General features: G+C 38.3%; 1 protein-coding gene across 1 annotated transcript in view; it reads right to left on the reverse strand.

Annotated features, from left to right (window-relative positions):
- The window catches only part of LOC140329740 (U2 snRNP-associated SURP motif-containing protein-like), a 14519-nt gene continuing 2058 nt past the window's right edge, over positions 1-12461 (reverse strand). Inside the window, exons 2-6 of the mRNA XM_072410131.1 lie at positions 11019-11120; positions 6428-6542; positions 2685-2815; positions 1606-1673; positions 1-100 (exon numbers count right to left, since the gene is read on the reverse strand). Of these exons, the coding sequence (XP_072266232.1) occupies positions 1-100; positions 1606-1673; positions 2685-2815; positions 6428-6542; positions 11019-11120 (516 nt within the window). The remainder of the gene's footprint in view (positions 101-1605; positions 1674-2684; positions 2816-6427; positions 6543-11018; positions 11121-12461) is intronic.

Consider the following 12461-nt stretch of genomic DNA (forward strand, 5'->3'; position numbering starts at 1 on the left):
TCATAATAAGTGTCGCTGGCCATCAGCATCTACCTGTGGAGGTTCAAATCTGCTCATTCTGCCTTTTGTTTTGTGTCTTTCATCTCTCTCCTCTTGAATCCTGCAAGAAGTTTACATCATGACAACAAAAATCATATTACCGTATATACCCCCAATATAAGTTGATTCAAAAAAAAAAAGCAAAGGTACTTCCTGAAAAAATAGGAAACTAGATTTACTCTACTATAAACCTAGACCACCACTGCTAACATACAAAACAGTGATCTACAGAAATTCCAAAAAAATTATTTTAGGACCGGAAGCTTTGGGTGACGTCCTTACACTTCACAAAACCATAAAAAAAAGTACACGACATAATTCGCAGTCTTCTCGAGCACACTGCTCCAGCTGTGTCAGGTTTTAAGGTGCCATCTCCAGACTATGGTTCAGTTTTTTGCTAAGACTTTTTGATAGTATTGTACAGTCTAAAATATTGTACTTATTCATTCATGGGTGCTTTTACCTCTGTTTTTGGTCAGTGGATCCATAGTCTACAATGAAGCATGTTACATTCTCAAATTGCTTCATAGTTTTGATGTTCCAAGTTTCCATGTATAGACTCAAAGCACCAGAATTAGGCGCAAGAAATATTTTAGAGATGTCTGCTCGATAATGGTTTGAAATTTATACTAAATTTCTAATATATACTTAATGTCAATATTATCCTCTATCATACACACATTATTTAAACCAAGTGCAGGATAGCAGCCCCAAAACAAATAAGCCTCCTTCATGTTTCAGAGTAGGTATTATGTTCTTTTGTTTGAAAGTTAAATTATAGGTATTGTGTGTGTGGGCAAAGAGTTGATGTGACATGCCAAAAAGCTCATTTTGTTTTTTCTGTCCAGGGGACAGTCTCCCAGAAGAAAGTTTTTAATTTTTTTTTGAACAATAGAGCCCACCTATGTTCATTGATCTCATTGTCATTCAGAAGGGGAAGTACCATGCAATCAGACACTGATGAATCATGACCTTGGAGATCAGCTTGTGTCTCTTTGGAAGCAGTCCTTGGTTTTTTTATGTCATTCTCACTATCCTGCAGCCAAATCTTGGTTTGTTTTCCTCCTGTAGCTGAATCCAGGGAGGTGGGCTACAGTCCAATAGATGGTAATCTTAACATGTGTGACTGCTGTCATAGGATCACAAAGCTGCATAAAATGGTCATTTTATTCTTTACTTTTAAAAAAATTATTTTCTGATCTCTTCAATTTTCTCTATCTGCTTTCTCTGGTCAATGTGGTACTACACACGATTATACCAAACAGCAGAATGACAACTACTCTGCAATCGTGGAATCAGTCATTGAGCCCTTATTAATGCAGACATGTGTGGTACTAATTAAAGTGTCACTCTAAAGCAATTGATGGCATTTCTAAACACACCAACAAATGTGCCTTGGCCATTTTAGAATATCTTAGAATAAGCAATAACCTACCTCTTTTCACACATGCTTTGCAAAGTTTACTAACATATCTATAGAATGCAGGTACACATGAGAAATTGCTTTTATTTAAATACTTTTTAGAAGCATAAAGAACTTATTTATATGCCTAATAAAATACTTACTGTTTGAGTTCTTCTTTAAAAAGCTCCAAATTACTTTTCTTCTTTTCTTTCTCACCCTTCTTTAAAGGCTATAGAAAGAAACAAAAATACATATCAATAAAATGTAAATCTTTTATTAATATTACTTACCACAGTGCCTGGGAAACAACCATAAACCTGTACTTGTAAATGTGCACCTCAGAATGATTTCACAAAATAGTAAATGCTTCTTCTTCTTTTTTTTCCTGATGATGATAGCTAATTCAGAGGCAATAGGCTGAGGCAATAGGCATGTAAATGGCCGCCATGGGCAAATGTTCTAGTTATTACAGTCACAGGCAACATTCCCTGCAGTTTCAAGAACATTTTAGATTTAAAACAAAGCTCACATGAAATGTAAGCAAAGCTCACATCTGGTATCAGAGGAAACAAACAGTGTGCAAGTGGCATTAAATTTGTCTCACTGCTAGTAGTTCACAACAGTACTCCAAAAAAGAGTAGGCAGCCAACAAAGAATGGTATTCAGAAAATCGGTTGTGCTTTTTGTTGCAAAGTACCCAAAAAAAAAAAGCAGAAAATGAACATTTTTCTAGATGAGGAGATGCAAATAAAAGTCTATTCTGCATTATGTTTAGAAATCTATACATGCTGCCTAAAAACACTCATATCTACAGGAAGAACAAATGTTCTACTGTGCTTAGTGAATCTGAAATTTCAGGTTAACCACACAGAGAACAGGCAATTCAAATAAACACATTGAGCAGAAAATGGACATATTGAGGTAAATCCAGCTCAGTGTGATTTTGATCATATAGAAGCCATTATGTGATAATTACATTTGGGGCTGCATATTAGTGTTGATGTTTTCCAGTGAATGGTGCAGTCATTGAATTCTGATGTTCCAGCACTAGTCTGGTCTGGGTTTCATATTCCTATTTTATATATGTACTAGGGATGGGAACAAGAAATCTCCCTGAGAAAAAATAGAAGCTGGCAGTTTTTCTTTTTCAGAAAGCCCTAAAGCAACAGTTTGGGAAGCTGCGCAGGAAAAAAGTATGAGCTCATTAAGGAATCACAGCAAACAAAAAAATTTTTCTTACTGGTTTCTTTGGTTCAATGAGCAATACTGGAGCAGGTGGTCGCTCAACAGGTGGTGGCTGTGGTTTGGCCTCCGAGAAACGTGAAGCTGGCTTATACAGCTTGCCTTTCTTTTCATCTACCTCATGCTCCTCTGCAACAACAAAATTACATTACATATTCAGAATATTTTATGTTAGTCATATTATATGCAAATACACTCGAAGGCAAGAACACAGAACCACACTGAAAATAAGCTGTGAAAATAACAAAACTTTTACTATCCTCTCTTGCAATGACATAAGGCTACATACACATGCTATTTAAATACTGCCTAAGACAAATGAATAGAATTGTTTCTGTTGTAGCCAGTGTGAAGGGGCCCCCCAAAGTCATTTATCAATCTGTCCTGGTGGATCAATAAACCAACAACCTATGGTGGAGGATGTTGCCAAGTGCCTCCTGCTTGTCACCTCCCCTTCATAGAACAGTACTGTGTGAATAGTGCTCTGTCACAGAAAACTACCAGAAAAGATCATTTCCACTGTGTACATAGCCTAACCTATAAGGGTACCACAGAGGAAAGCAAAAGTATACACTTATAATTCAGTCATTTTGGACATTTTTTTTTGATACAATAGTACAGCCTTTCTTGACCCTTTCAACACAACAGGACCCTTAAAATAACTTTCAGGTCTTCAAGGAACTCCTGCTATAATGATTATATCTGCTATTCACAGTACATTAGTGTGGTGGTCAGTGTGAAGAATGCCTTTTACACTGCTAGCTAGTAGGAAGGCTGCCACCCTTACAGATAGCAAAAAAGATAATTGGTGTCAGTGGTAACCCACCTGAGGGGTACAAACTGCTTGTTGCTCACGGAACCCCTAGCAACAGAACCAATGCAACAGTATTTAGTGGTGTGCATTAATTGCATACAAAACTCTTTATAGAACTCTCATAATAATTTTGCAGAATAAGGTTTTAAATGGACCCATAAATGGGATATTACGTAAACTACTATTCCTATACTAAAAAAGAAAAAAAGTAACAGTTTGCATTCTTGGTGTTCCAATTCTCTGCTTTTAATACTTTCTGAATCACCAACCCAGAATCAGCCGATTGTCACAGAGATAGCGGAACATCTGTGTGTGACAGGTAATCTGGCAGCTCAGATATTTGCTTAACAGAAGGTCCAGTTTATTAAAAAAAAAAAGTTTGGGCTGAAGAAAAGGGGAAATCTACACATTATTCTAGGACCAGGAGACTGCAACAGTGTGACCAACATTTTTTTATTACTTGGTTTTTCTGCCAGTTACACATTCTTATCCTAGGATGACAACACTGACTCAATGACTGTACTGTAAAGCTACGTACACACTTCCAATTATTATCGTCGGAAAACGAACGACGAACGTTCCTGCACGATATATATGAACGATCGTATAGCACCGATCCTGCACATAGAGGTAACGACACGATCGTTCGTAGATATTGTACACACAATAGATACGATCGTTTGAGCGATAGAGGAACTATGTGCACGACAGGAAAGTGAACGGACGTTCGTTCATCACGCATGCTCTGAACATGGACGATCAACGAACGACCGTACACACGAACGATGTTCAACGATAGTCGCCCAATCCGATCCGCCGGTCCGGTCGTTCGTTTCCAACAATTTTCCTCGTTCGTCGGCGTCGTTGGTTACTTTTTTACGAACGATTTTTTGCCCAATCGATCGTTCGTCGTTCGATTGGAACGATAAAAATTGGAAGTGTGTACGCACCTTAACTTTGGAAAAGCATTATCGTTACACCAGTGAAGTGTTTAAAGTGTTTGTGGCTGCAGAACAATGTTTTCCCTATCTCATTAACATGGAAAGAGGTGATCTGTAGTTCCTGGACAAACCTGAGAACAATGAGGGATGATAACAATGGCAGGATCAACGAGTTTTTATTTGTATGCAACAAAACGTTTAATTTTATAGCCAATAATCATTGTTATATACTTTATCAAGTGCTACTAAATTTGATCTAGGTATCTGGGTTGCAGTACTTCAAGGTAAAGCTGTTAGATTTTTTTTTAAACCCTTACTGAACACAAACCCTCTCTGTTTTTATACTACTTGGAACTTTTCAAAACTTGTTGAGCAATTCTGACATTTTCAGCTACTTGATGCAACAAAATGGTGCCTATGATCCACACAGTTCTGGTGTTGTGCCTCTGAACACCTCACTCCAGCAAGCCACAAATTGAATAGCGGTGGGGGGGGGGGGGGGGGGGGGGGGGGTCAGGTTTGTGGAAAATTGTCATTCACTGTGCATATCAGCATTGCTCAGCTGTGCTTGGAAAGGCTCTGAAGTATAAACAAAAACGACAAAGTTTGGGTGTCTAAAATTCACAGAAACTTAGAAATAACTGTGCATGCACTTGAAATTTATTATGAAGTAAATGATATACAAAGTTTTAAAATATTTCAATACATATAAGCAAAATACCGGTTAGATAAATTAGCTTACATATAAAAAGAAAATCATACACTAATCAAAAAGCTGCAACCTAATCGACTTCAAAAAGTATCAAGTATCCCAATAAATTAAAACAGAATGCAGCAATTTGTCATTTTTAAGGTACGCTCAAAAGGTGCAAAAGGGCTGGAGTTAAGCTGGACAGGCTGCAGCTGCTCCTTGTAAGCAATTATTACCGTAGTAGGAAATCTAGTGTGCCTAAAATATCCGAATACCAGGATTAAATAATAATGTTAATGCATTTTCTTCCTCCATTTATTTTTCATTGTATAATGTTATTCTATCTAAATCCCCAATTTTTATTTCTGAAATACTAGCAGTTGAGAAAAAAAACAAAACATCAAAGCTCTTTTATACATTTCATACTGAATGATCCAAAAATGTATTACACCTAAAGATGAATTCAAACCGACATTAAAAAAACTTTCCAGAGATGAAGCATACAGGTTCTGACAAACTCAGTTCAGTCTGCAAATACTCTTCTGTATTTACTTCTGCATTCTTTTAAAGTGGAACTTATCCCCCTTGAATACACCTTTTTTCTGTTTTGTTGCAGGCCGTCATTTGATCTCTGTCCATCTTGATTGACTGGCATGACGAAACCCTTGCACAGAAATACATTCAGTCCCAGCAAGAGCAGGGGAAGCCGACTGACAGATATCCTGACAACCCACACTGAACTGCAGATGCACAACATTTCTGACAGTTCCCCAGAGCCCGGGACATAACCTGTCCCTTTCTGCATTAATGCCATGCCTGATTATTTTTTTTTTTAAATGGAACTACTTCTTTATGATTTGATTTTTATGCACTTCAAGGACCAAATTACAAGCAGATAGAAAAATATACTAAAGCTGCTATGTGTTTCTGTAAAAAATATACTTTAAAATGTAGCGAGGGAAAGCATGTAAATCTGACTAGATATGAGCACCTTGTTATGCTGTACAGCAAGTTTCAGAATAATAAAAAAAAAAGGAGCACTTGACACACATGGGTGACATGCATATGTGCTCACAAGGAGCATACTAATGGAATGAGAAGTAGAGGGATGACTGAGTATTCTGCTGTTGTTGGCAGCCCAATCACAGGCAATATGTGGCAGTAGCACAGATACAGGCATGCATCCTATTGCCTTCTCATATTAAAAGAAGAAAAAAAAAGTCCTATTTGTTTTATACAGAAATAATATTCTTAAGTAACAGAGCAATGATATTCGCTCTAAATGAAGTCCCTACCTTTTGTGGCATTGACAATTCCTCCCCTCACAAATGTCTTAACCTTGCTGGCATCGCTTCCTTCAAAAGCAGCTAAAAACTCTTCATAAATCTCTGCAGCAGCCTTTTCATCTTCCTGTAAAGTAAAAGAAAGATCAGTTTCCATGTTTCAACATCAGACTGAATTAACAGACAGCTCCTGATGTAACATTATGTATTCTAGTGTTGCCATGAGATCAGGAAACGTTACAGCAGTTCTAACATTTGATCTTGACACTGCTTGTAAACTTCTCTCTTCAGAATAAGAACGCACTCAAAGCATGCAAGTCACATACTAGAATAGAGCAAGCAGAAACCTGATGCGCTACTACTATTGATGTGACACCAAGTCAGATCTCATAGTTATGTATAGTGGGGTCCACAGTATGACATTGTAGAGACCACACAGACAGGTCAGTGAAATGGCTTTGGAGAATACCCTGGAGAAACACAGCTACTGATGCTGCTGGCCCTGAGCTGCTATAAGACCTGAAAATAAAATCTTCTCTTTACATTTGGCCACCCTTTAAATACAGACATCATTATTTATGGGGAAGTGCCCTGCATAACACCACACACAGGTGATTTGTATCATTCCTGGGGGAGTGTTGGTGACTACATGTTTGTAAAAGAATAGTATTGTTCCTCTTTGGCATTAGCAAAGTCCTGTGGCATTGCAACCTGGGATTAAAATGAATTTTCATTTGTATTTTATGTAATACCACACACCTTGAACACTGATATAATAACAGACGATCTCTCCCCCACACTAGGGCTATGGGACATGGAGGGGCACCAGTGAGCGACATACAATATGAATAAACTTTTAAACACATTTCTGGACACATATTAACCCCAACTTCCATATAATACCTTTTTACACTTTACAAGCCCCTATACTATTTGTTGCCTCCCACACTTAACTCTGTGCTGCTGGAAACTAGGTCATAACCTGGGAGGATCCCAACTCTGAGCTCTGACAGAAGAGGATGGCAATCAGGTAAGAATGTTTATTGCAACTAACATCTACTCCACTGTTCTGCAGTATAAAGGCCTGTCTGATCTCAAATTTTGAAAGTGGAACTTTAGTTATACTAATTTAGGTGCAGGTGAGAAAATAAAATGGATAGATTATGGCCAAACAAACTTTGCATAAAGTGCAAAGGGAGATACAATTCACAATGGCATATTGTCAATCAATTTTGGATTGGTTGTATTAATAACAAACCAAACATCCATCATTAAACCTGAGGAGGCTATATTTTATAGACCAGGTCAAAGGGCACAGACTTTCAAGTCTGCAGTTTCAATTCAGAATTTTTTATAAATATATTCAATAATAATTCCACTTTATTGCTGGCTTAAAACATGTCAGGACAGCTTTAATTTATATGCAATAAAACAAACAATGCAAGCAAGAAATTCATTTCTAAAGCTAACAAAGTTATTGTGATGAAAAGTATTTATGTGTTAAGACAACTCTGTGATATATAGTAACAATACACGACACACAAATTCTGTAAAAAGACAAAATATTCTCCAAGATCATTCTACCTTCAATCTAAGTTTATTACCAAACCCCAGAGGGCATTTTTATAAACAACTTGTATAATAATCTGTTCAACCAGCGTGCTTGATTTATCATTCTGTCTGAACGGAGATGGATATTGGGTAGACATGGGTTCATTGGTTTAATAACGAGTATCATCCCCAAATAATTCACTAGGTTGTTCTGTGCTTTCATGCTCTTGCTTGTGTTTCTTTTTGTTCCATTCAGTGTGTTATATGTCTAATAAAGACTAAATTGTACTAGCTATCAATCCCAATTAGATCCATAAAAACCAACACACTGAGGTGCATGAACATACAGAGCCACCTAGTGAACAGTTTGAGAATGACAGACGGTAATAAACCAACATATCAGCATGATTGTCTATGTCTACTTACTGCATTGCAAATACAGTGGTACCTTGGTTTAAGTCCTTAATCCGTTACAGATCCTTGGACTTATACCAAACAAATTTTTCCCATCAAAAAATAAAATAAACATTTAAATTGATTAATCCATTCCCATGAAAAAAATCCTCTTGGTATTGGCATATTATACATTAATGGGGCTGTATCAAACAATTTAAACACTGCTTAATACTAAAATACATAAATTCAAAAGCAATTAGATGAAATAAATGAAAATGTATCCTCACTTTACCTTGCTGAGAAGAGTGGAGTGCCTACTAGGATGGTGCTGAGAAGGGAGGAGGAGGAGAGGTTATGTAAATCACAGAGAGTTATACCCGTGCGGGTTGTACACTTAATGGTAACAACTGGCGTACTGACACTTGTGGGCTGTCGTGGCTTTGTCTCGAGAGATGTAAATAAGGGTAGCGCGCGGTGTTATGAATCATTTTGACCCATACAAGTTCTAGCACAAAGGTTGTATACCAAAGCAAAATTTTTTGTGTCCAAACAGGACTTATACCAAGTTAGACTTATTCCAAAGTGGACCTATACTAAGGTACCACTGTAAAAAAAAAATGCCCATCTTTAGTTAACAGCAAGTACTTTTATGCCCATTTCTGTTCACAAGGAAAAACAAAGGTAGCACTTTTGTTGAATAAATTAGTTCTCATATTGTTTGCAAATATAACCTCAAGTTACTCCCTTTTGGAAATCACTAACTGGGCTTATGTGCCTTCTGTAACCAGAGTACAGAGCTCTCACATCTAAACCTGCAAAGTGTTTCTCTTTTAAAGAATGGTGTTATAGTAATAATGATTAAAACCTTTTAAACAATATGTTCTGTATTGATGGAACATAAGCAAGACTGATCACTGTGCAACCCATAAAACATACATACATCTATCAACCTAGGGCAGGGGTCTGCAACCTGCGGCTCTTCAGCCTCCTTGTTGTGGCTCTCTTCGGCTGCCGCGGGGAGATCTCTGATGGGGGATCCCCTTCCTCCCAAGACACTGCGGAGGAGGGGGATTCCCTATCTGGTGTTCTAATGAAAAAAAGTCTACCAGTGAAATAAATCTACCACGGGGCGTGTACAAATGGGTGTGTACAATGACATCCCCCCTCCTTTGAACCCCAATTCCTCTGGAATGGGGAGATGTACAAAACCAAAAATGTAGGTGCAAGTGGGGGACACCTGTGACTAACACCCCCTAAAATTTAATTGTTAGGCTATCATCAGAACATAAAGAACTCTGCCCATCAAAAAAATCTACCCTGTTACACATTGCTGGAAGCATCTAGCATCTGAACCCCAATTTCTCTGGAATGGGGGGGAGGCGGTACAGGTGACCAAAATAGAGGTGCAAGTGGGGGACACTTATGGCTAACACCACCTACAATAGAATCGCTAAGGCATCGTCAGAAAATAAAGAACTCTGCCCATCAAAAAAATCTACCGTTACACATTGCTGGAGGCACCTGAACCCCAATTTCTCTGGAACAGGAAGGGGGTACAGGTGAACAAAATTAGAGGTGCAAGTGGGGGACACCTGTGGCTAACACCTCCTAAAAACTCCACCCATCAAAAAACCCCTACCCTGTTACACATTGTTGGAGGCTTCTAGCACCTAAACCCCAATTTATCTGGAAACGGGGGTACAGGTGAAAAAAATCTGAGGTGCAAGTACGGGACACCTGTGGCTAACACCTCCTAAAAATTCATAAAAACTCTGCCTATCAAAAAAATCTACCCTGTTACACATTGCTGGAAGCATCTAGCATCTGAACCCCAATTTCTCTGGAATGGGGGGGGAGGCGGTACAGGTGACCAAAATAGAGGTGCAAGTGGGGGACACTTATGGCTAACACCACCTACAATAGAATCGCTAAGGCATCGTCAGAACATAAAGAACTCTGCCTATCAAAAAAATCTACCGTTACGTTAGAAGCCTCCAGCTAATATAACAGGATGATACGTTAGAAGCTGGAGGCTTCTAGGGGCATAGTTCAGTGTTTAATTTATTTCAAAGTAGGCCTACACATGCACACTTGTTGTAACAGGTAAAATTAAAAAAATATTAAAACTTTTAAAAGTTTATAAACTGTGTTATGTTTTGCGGCTCCAGACTATTTTTCTTTAGTGGAAGAGGAGGCAAAATGGCTCTTTTGATAGTAAAGGTTGCTGACCCCTGACCTAGGGGAGTTTCAGAGCATTAGCAATTGGTAGCATTAGATATGGACTAAAATCTATACATGGAATGGCCATGAGGGTACACTCAATATCCCAAAGTACAAATTGCCAGTTCTTGTATAGGAAACTTCCAACACGTACACAAGTTACATCGTCCCCAGCGGCTGGCTCTACGAGGTGACACCGGACACAGGGCAGGGCTATAAACTACACGGTGCATGTGTCATACGATTTACAGCTTAAACAAAAAGCCACCAGGAACCAGGCAGTTAGTTTTTTGACAAGAGACATTGCATTTGTCTCTATAAGATTTTTCACACTGATACTACTTGCAGACTGCAGGATCTTACTGGAGAGTAGCAGTGGGGAGACAACGAACACAGGAAAACTTTCCATTGATTTTTATATTTCTATTTGCCTCACCTTCTTCTTGAGTTCCTCCTGCTCTTTCTTGCTTAGTGTTCTCTTTGCAGTAGTCATCTTGCCAATGCTAAATGCTTTAAGTTTACTTTCCAAAAGAGGTTGCTGCATGACACACAAAAAAAAAAAAGATTTACATTTTTGTTAAATATATGACAAGTGTTAAAAGTTATTACAGCAGCATTAGCAAAGCATGAAAGTTTATATATGTACACAACAAGCTAACCACGGGTAAATACAAGGACTCCTATAAAAACCTAGAAATCTTCCACAAATATTCCAGTAACAGATGAATAAATAAATGGGCGACGTACACACAGTGCTATTCTGTTCTTTGGAGAGGGGAGGACAAGCAACACCCCACTGTGTTTTCCTCCATAGGAATGAACAGCGATTCATCAATTTACCATGGCAGATGGTGGTAGACTGATTTTTGCCCGAGATCAGCACGACCAGTTATCTTGGGCAGTGATCATCTGATATGTGTACATAGCTTTAGCCACTTTAATCAAGTTGTGGTAAGAATATGGAGAGGATAATCCTGACAACATTTTTAATGGACAGAGAAAGTGAGGGTGAACATGCATAATGGGCACAGAGAGGAAATAAAATCTGGAAGGGATTTCATCCTTTCCACTACTAAAGAAACATTTTAGTTTCTGTGTTTTACTTGAAGACTTCTTATTTACAGTTTGTTAAATCATTGTCAGCAGAAGTGAAAATCTGCTGGTGTCACCCTCCACCCAAAACTAGAAAAAAAAAAAAAAGGTTTTTGCTTGACATGTCAATTATTTCACAAAATAGAAGAATCCTTGTTATCATTAACAACAAGTGCATCTCCATGCAGACAAAATCCTCCTCAGCCATTGTGCCTTCTCTGTGCCGATTTTATTTTTTCATGTTTTTTTACTTGATCAACAAAAAGAATTTACAAAAAAAGTGCATCTCCATAAAAAGTGAAAAGGAGATTGAAAATGTTAGACTTGTCCCCAGAACAGGAGGTAAAAGGGGAATTTTCCAATGAGGACATTGTACTAAGTGTAGAATCCCCCTCACTGTGGGAGATTTCCACTAATTTCTTGCTAGGTCTTTGGAATAGGAAAAGAAGAGCAATCTGCCCAATGGTACACAAACTGCAAAAGTTACTTTTACACATTACTCAATTCAAAACTAAAAGACACAGCGAGATATTCCAGAGGATTTTCCAGAGGAGTGCTCGACCTTGATGAAGTCAATGGCATGTCAATCACAGGTCACCCATACCCATGAGGTTTGTCAGCAGCAAGCAGAGAAGCATAAAGCTGCGTACACACTTCCAATTTTTATCGTTGGTAAACGAACGACGAACGATCCTGCACGATATCTGCGAACGATCGTATGGCACCGATCCTGTACCTACAGATAACGACACGATCGTTCAAAGATATTGTACACACGATAGATGCG

Source organism: Pyxicephalus adspersus, chromosome 4, assembly GCF_032062135.1.
Source record: "Pyxicephalus adspersus chromosome 4, UCB_Pads_2.0, whole genome shotgun sequence".
In the NCBI taxonomy this organism is placed as follows: domain Eukaryota; kingdom Metazoa; phylum Chordata; class Amphibia; order Anura; family Pyxicephalidae; genus Pyxicephalus; species Pyxicephalus adspersus.